Source organism: Epinephelus lanceolatus, chromosome 4, assembly GCF_041903045.1.
Source record: "Epinephelus lanceolatus isolate andai-2023 chromosome 4, ASM4190304v1, whole genome shotgun sequence".
Lineage (NCBI taxonomy): Eukaryota > Metazoa > Chordata > Actinopteri > Perciformes > Serranidae > Epinephelus > Epinephelus lanceolatus.
Window position 1 is genome coordinate 29,763,236 of NC_135737.1, and position 6,885 is coordinate 29,770,120.

Below are 6,885 nucleotides of genomic sequence, written 5' to 3' on the forward strand. Positions count from 1 at the left end.
GGAAGTTTCAGTTCAGTCAGGAACACTTTAGTCAAAGAAACATTTCCATTTTGTGTTCTGGGGCGTCTCTGCCTTTCCTTGGGCCTATGCAGAAAGCCTCCTCCACGTGCTTATGAGGAAAGCCTGAGGCAGAGAGAGCAGCAGCAAAGACCCCCCGGGAACAGAACATAGCCAGCATCAGTGACAAACAGAAGTGACATTGATAGGTCAGACACAGCATTAAAAGGAGGAGCTGGAGTGGAGGCGGGTTGCAGAGGAAGCAGCAACAGTAGGCAGGCCAGAGCAGTTTAAATAGGGCGCCCTGAATGAGATTTGCCAATTGGTTGCATAGAAAGGAATCATGTGATCTATCAGCTGACTCCCTTCCATCAATCAGCTGCTCCATCAGCTGATTGGGCTGTTCAAGATCAGCTGATGTAGCTGGGATGTGAGCTGAGCTTGACATCATGTCCTGCCTGCATTAAGGCTATGCTCACATTCTGCAGCCTCACAGCTAGATGCCACTAATCCCACACACTACATCTTTAATATTAGCCAACATTACAAACACTTAAGGAATGTTAAACCTGGAGAAGTTTCAGCTGGTTGCAATCTGCAGTTCTCACCACTAGATGCCACTAAATCCCCCTAAATCTTACACACCGTCCCTTGAAACGGTCAAGAACTCAATTATTCTCTTTCATCAGGACTCTGTGTGTGTTACTTGATTGGATTTGATGGACAGGGACCAAACAACCTACAAACTGTCATTAGATTCTAAAAATATATAAAAATGATAATAAGGATAAAGATGTAACTGTAATGTTCTATTTCTCTCAAGAGGCAATTCATCTTTTTGCTCATTTCCTCCTCAGCAAGGTCAGGGTAGACTACATAGCGTCTCCTCTGCAGATGATAGTGATTTACTTTCTGACTCAAGGACCCTTCAGCGAGTGTTTTATGTGTGCCACTTGGTGTTCCCTCTGAACAGAAATAGAGTAGTCAAAAGAGTCACCTGCTACCTCATGAATTTGTCAGAGACTATAGTAGGTGGAAGCCTGGCGACAAATCCTGCTCCTAACTAACAATGCCTCTGATTGGTCAGTCCAGTTAGTGCCGAGGAAGTCAATAAAGATAAAATCCGATTAGCCAGGGAGATACAGTACGATGACCTGTCTAGTAAGGGCATGTTTTTAGTGGAAGTGCACTAATGTGAGACTTTTGATATTTACTGTCCTCAGTATTTGTTCACAGATGTAACAAACGGGTGGAGTTAGTGAGAGACAGAGTGAGTGTGTATGTTTTTCTCTTCAGTGGGGAGACAGATGTCCTAAATGAGTCATCCTTCACAACGCTCATTCACAGCCACACAGAGAGATCACAAGGACGTAACTGGCACACACATATACATGTATATGTGCTGCACTGTATAAATTGCACACACATAAATCTATTTATATTATGCTCTTCTTGTTATGATGAACAATTCCCTCTCTCTCTCCACTTACTATACATATACACACACACCTATCGCATCAACCACTTGTGCAGTGCACTGACGCCAATCAGGTTTCAGGTTGCCATAGCAATGACAGCCCTTGCCCCGCTGTCCTCCTACTGAATTGCTTTAAAAGCCCTGACATCAGAAAACAAACACAAAAGCTCACTACATGCCTGCCACAATATAGGAAGTTACAGCAGAAGCTACATCTCCTCGCACACTGAAACATAAACCACGGCCACACGGCGCCGCGTTTATTATCAGCAAATGTCAAAATAATGGAAAATATCCCAAAATGAGCGACAAACTCTGTTGAGAAAACCAATTCATGCTGTGTAAGATGGTCAGTGCCACCAGGACTGCAGTCAGCAGAACAAATCCAAAGATGAGATTCCGTTGCCAGATTGATAGCTCTGTCTTTTTGGGCACAAAACAGAAAAATAGAAAAGGCATTAACAACAAATACCCCAAGTACAAGGAAGGAGCAGCATGGCACCACTTTAGCTTGTCTTAATCCAGCCTCCATTTACAGTAGACAGTTGTTATATAAATAGCTCCTTCAACAAGTACAATTACAAACATCTGATATATTGCATGTTGTGTCTCTGCATATGTGGAGGTCAGAGATAATTAGTCAGAATATTTATGTCAGTATTTATCAGTGGTGACCTTGTGGGGCCATGTAACAGTCTCATTTGTATGATTGATTCAGCATAGTTTGAATTGATGTTTTTCTATTTCTAGTCTTCTTGACCTACTTTCCAGAGATTGTATCCAGTGGTAGTGTATCTGTGACTGTCTGTGCTTTCCAGAGGAACTTTATAGCGGCATATTCAGTGTATATGAATTAAAAAACAAAAACATAAAACTTATAATATGGCGTTAACCTGCATGTACAAGCCAGATAAATTATTAAAATGTTATAAACAATATCAGTGTATTTGATAAATCATTAAATGTATGTAATGTAGTACTTTTCTCAGTATAGTTACAAATGAAACACTAAATGTAAGGAGAAACACATGAAAAAGAAAACAAAAATACCATCAAAACACTAGAGACTGTTTTGTGATCGGCTCATTCCAGTCGCGGTAAAACGATCCATGACTTAAAAGAGGATGTAGGCCAGGGGCGTAAAGTTGGGGAGGGGGGCAATGGCCCTTTATCTTGCTTCCGACCACACTATTTCCAGGGCCTTTGCTTAGACCACACCCATCTTTGAACTTGGCCTACGTTTTGATCTCAATAGACCCCTGTAAAGTTTTGTGATTGCATCTTGCATGGTTGCGACTTTATTGTGTTGACAAAATCTGTTTACGGGCAGACAGATGTATAAACATGCGCAGAAGTAGTCAAAACAGCTTCTTTGGTAGTTCCCTCTACAGTATGTGTCACCAGGACCACATTATGCCATGATGATGAGCCCTGTTTCCACCAAACACTTTCGGTATGGTACCTTTGGAACCAAAAGTAACCCTTCAGACATGGTACCTAGACCCTGGCTTTTCCACCACAAACAGTACTCTTAAATGTGGGCGGGGTTGTTGTCACTCACTGCTCCGTCCAGCACTCACTGTATGTCCTTATTACAGGTGACACAGATGGAAGTCTGCACCTTGTTTATCGTCCACAGAACAAAGTTGCATGCCACCATTTTCTGAACAAAACAGAACAGACTGCAGTGAGAGTCTCTCTCCATGGGATATTTAAGGATAGCTGGTTTGTGCATTTAGTCCTTCTAAGGCAAGCTCAGGGGTTTAGTGTTGCCAGAGCCCACAGGAACAACGCTCTGCAGCGCTTTTTTTTCCTCCAAGTGAGGATTAGAGTATATACCGTTCACATGATCCAGTTGAAATTAATATAAACCCTTGAAGACTTACCACGGTATGAACAGTGCTTACATGAGCCTCAAAACCAGCCACCCCTCAGCCCTGAGCAGAGTGACCGTCCGCCGTTGACCAATCAACAGACTGCAGTGTTCACAGCTCCACCTTTTAGTACCAGATCTGTGTGCTAGGTACCCCAACAGAGGGGGGACCAAAAATGGGGAAGGCACGGAACAGATCCATTGGTACCATCCGCAACTTTTCACAGTGGAAACTGAAAAATGCGTACTGTACCATACTGTACTACTTGGTGGAAATGGGGCTAAACTCACAAAGTGAAAACAATACCAGTCGTCGCAGCTGGTAACAATGAAATGCAGAGAGAACTAGAGACCACCTTGGAATAGGATCACTCCAGCCCCAATACAGCATTCTGTGACTTCAATAAATGTGGGCCAGAGGTGTTGGAGGGCTAATGGGTCCTGCCCTACTTCCTGCCCCATTAATTCTGGCCTCCTTGATTGAACCAGACCAATCTTCTCAATCCAATCTCAACTTGTATTATTATAAAATATAATGTGCTTATATGTTCATTTTCCAGCACATTGCTATATATTAGCATCTCTGTGCATCTCACACATTTGCCATGTTTGTACCCTTCTAGGGTGACGAGGAAGCAAGCCTGGGCCTTCCCATCAGCCCATTCATGGACCGATCTGCTCCACAGCTTGCTAAACTACAGGAGTCATTCATCACTCACATAGTGGGGCCTCTGTGCTCCTCCTACGCCTCTGCTGCTCTTATGCCAGGACACTGGGTTGATCCACCTGAGGGGGAGACGGAGTCAGAAGAGGCAAAGGAGGGACAAGACACAGAAGAGGAAGAGGAGGATACTGCAGATGAGGAAGCCTCAACAGGTTCTGACACCTCCCGTATGTCAACCTCTTAATAATTAATGTTTTGGGGGTTTTTTTTAGTTTCAGTAGTGTCAAGTGTAGATTTGAGGCGTGGTTAATTTGGAAAGGAACAGGTTTGGATTTTACATAAAGGTTTTTGTATGTATGAGACTAATGACATATAACTTGTTCACTCTTGATGCTAAACTAAGCTAAGCTAATGTACGGACATCAGTGCAGCTATTAATCCTTTAGTCTCAGTCTTGGGAAAGCAAGGTCATGACCAACTTTTCCAAGGTTGTGTCTAACTGTTGACTTTGTGTCTGACAGAGCTGCAACAAACCAAAAAGGTGAGCAGGAGGAAAGTGTTTTGCCAGATCACGCAGCATATTCTGGAAAACCATGAAATGTGGAAAAGAGTAATCGCTGCAGAAGTCCAGGAGGAGGCTCAGAAAGAGGACCCGAAGTGCATCAGCAGCCCCACAGATCCAATCACAGCCATTCACGAGGAAGAGGAGGAGCAAGCAAGCAAAGAGGATGATTCGACTGATGGCCTTGATGAAAGGGAAGAGGTGCCGGCTATAGAGGAAGAAGAAATCCTTTCGCAATCAGAACCTTCAGGGGAAAATGAGGAGGAGCCAGAGTGATATTATGAGCTTTGACCTCCTCTTAAAACCAGGATTCTGAACGTTGTCTAAACATATTTGTTTCTTTCCTAACTAAACTCTTGATATGGTAGCCAGCACATCACTTTGACACAACACTGTAGAAGATGTTTTGGGTAATATGTGCCTAACAAAAACTGGGTTTGAGGACAGGGATGATGCATGCCCAGTTCATCTGAGAGAGGTGAGATGAGCAAAACATGGCGTGACTGAGGAGTAGAAGATGAAAAACAAAAAGAGAATGATTGGGACTTTACTTGTCTTTGCTGTAGTGTTTGTTTTAGTCTGGATCTGCTGCCCTGCCCTCACCCAGACTGCCCAACCTGCACTACGGGCCATACCACGCCAATTCACAGATTCACTCCACCAGTGAGTAATACACTGTCACGAGCCCCGCTCCACCCTTCTTAGTGCTCCCATGCTGGCTGAGGATGTGCAACAAGCCCCCTCTCCTTGAAGACAATGGGATGAAAGCCAGGGAAAAAGCTGTGTCCTCTGAGGCTAGACGGGTGGATTTCGGAGGGAGATGGAAAGAAAGGGACAGTTGTAGTACATTGTGTATACAGCCATACAGCCACACTCTCTCACACACACACACACACACACACACACACACACACACAAACACACACACCCACAATGCTACTGTAGAAACACATTCCATACTCAGAACAGATAGGAAGTCAAACAAAGAGGTCCTGTTGCTCTAAAAGCTTTATTCTCGCTCAAGGAAAAACATACAAAACAAGGTTTTGTTCATGTAAAACAATGTTTGTCAGCATGTTTTTTCCCTGTCTTTTGTTACTCAGTAAGTCCAGCACACCTACACGTTTCCAGGCCACACAACTCAGGAAGGCAGAAACCCGTAGAGAAAAAGAATCAAATAGGACTCGCAGTTTCCTTCTCTTTGCCACTGCTTTAAGAGTTTCTTTCTCTGCTGCTTGCGATGCTATTATTTCACAGATGTCCACAGAGACATGCTGTTGCAGATCACAAAGGTACCACAAGGAAAACAAAGTTATTGACGATGTTATACTCTGTATCACAATTCTATTTTATTTATTTTGTGCTCTCTCAGTGTCAGCCTCCAATTGGTTCTTGTACAAAGCAGCTGCTCACACTGTTAATCACATCCAAACTAACTTACAAGACACAAGACTAACTGGTAAGGTAATGTGCTTTGTTAAGGAAATGTCATTTGTGTCTATGCCACTTCCCAACTTGTTTTCTTTACAGTAATGTACTCACTAATGACAAGAATTCTTTCTTCTTTGCAGTATCATTTATAGGCCGGTATGTAGGCCAAATGTTTCAGAAAGTGAAGTAATCCAGTAAGCCATAGTGGCTCGAGCCAGAGCTGACGTACAGCTCTCAAATCACCCAAGAGGATTTACTTCAATGAGACATAGAAAGAAAACCCTGTGGCTCCTATTGCCATCCAGGGGGTGCTGTGCACCCACAACAAATTGTCTAAAAATCTCAATTAGATTAAATCATTCAATCATTTTTGTTGTTGCACAAAGAGGCAAAGAAAGTTATGTAGAAAAAATGATATCAGCTATTTCTGAGTAATGGAACCCATGGACTTTAAAAAAAGGTAAAGAAAAACGAAACAAAAAACAGAAAAAGAGTCTCAGCTGCAGAAATGTGTAATGATAATTAATATATATATGATGTTAATAATTAAGTCCAGTCAAGACAATTTCAGGATTGGCTGCAAAGGCTGCTAGTGTTTTTTGCCGACTCTGATTCTGCGTATTGATTCCAAAATGGTTAACAACAACAAAAAAAAGAGGTCAAATCTTCATATACCAAAAATATCTTTATTCTTTCAAGCGTTAACTAAACATTCACAAAGTAAATAATATTTACTATTTGCTAGTCCATTACATGGTCTGTCAGTCATACTGTTGTGACGTTAGCCATGCATGCTAGCTTGTATCGCATGTAGTCACATAGACAGGTCCTGGCAGATAGCTACATCCTTGCAGATATGTAGCCTTTGTTTGCAGTAATAT

The 6,885-nt window shown here is 42.6% G+C and overlaps 1 protein-coding gene across 3 annotated transcripts in view; it reads left to right on the forward strand.

Annotated features, from left to right (window-relative positions):
- The window catches only part of LOC117259801 (cGMP-inhibited 3',5'-cyclic phosphodiesterase 3A-like), a 74,444-nt gene extending 67,949 nt beyond the window's left edge, over window positions 1–6,495 (forward strand). For 2 of the 3 annotated variants that reach the window (XM_033631541.2, XM_033631542.2), the window contains 2 exons: window positions 3,971–4,238; window positions 4,533–6,495. In XM_033631541.2, coding sequence (XP_033487432.2) covers window positions 3,971–4,238; window positions 4,533–4,849 — 585 coding nt within the window. In that variant the 3' untranslated portion in view covers window positions 4,850–6,495. The remainder of the gene's footprint in view (window positions 1–3,970; window positions 4,239–4,532) is intronic. The other variant, XM_078167127.1, reaches the window with a different exon arrangement.
- Window positions 6,496–6,885: the final 390 nt, after the last annotated feature.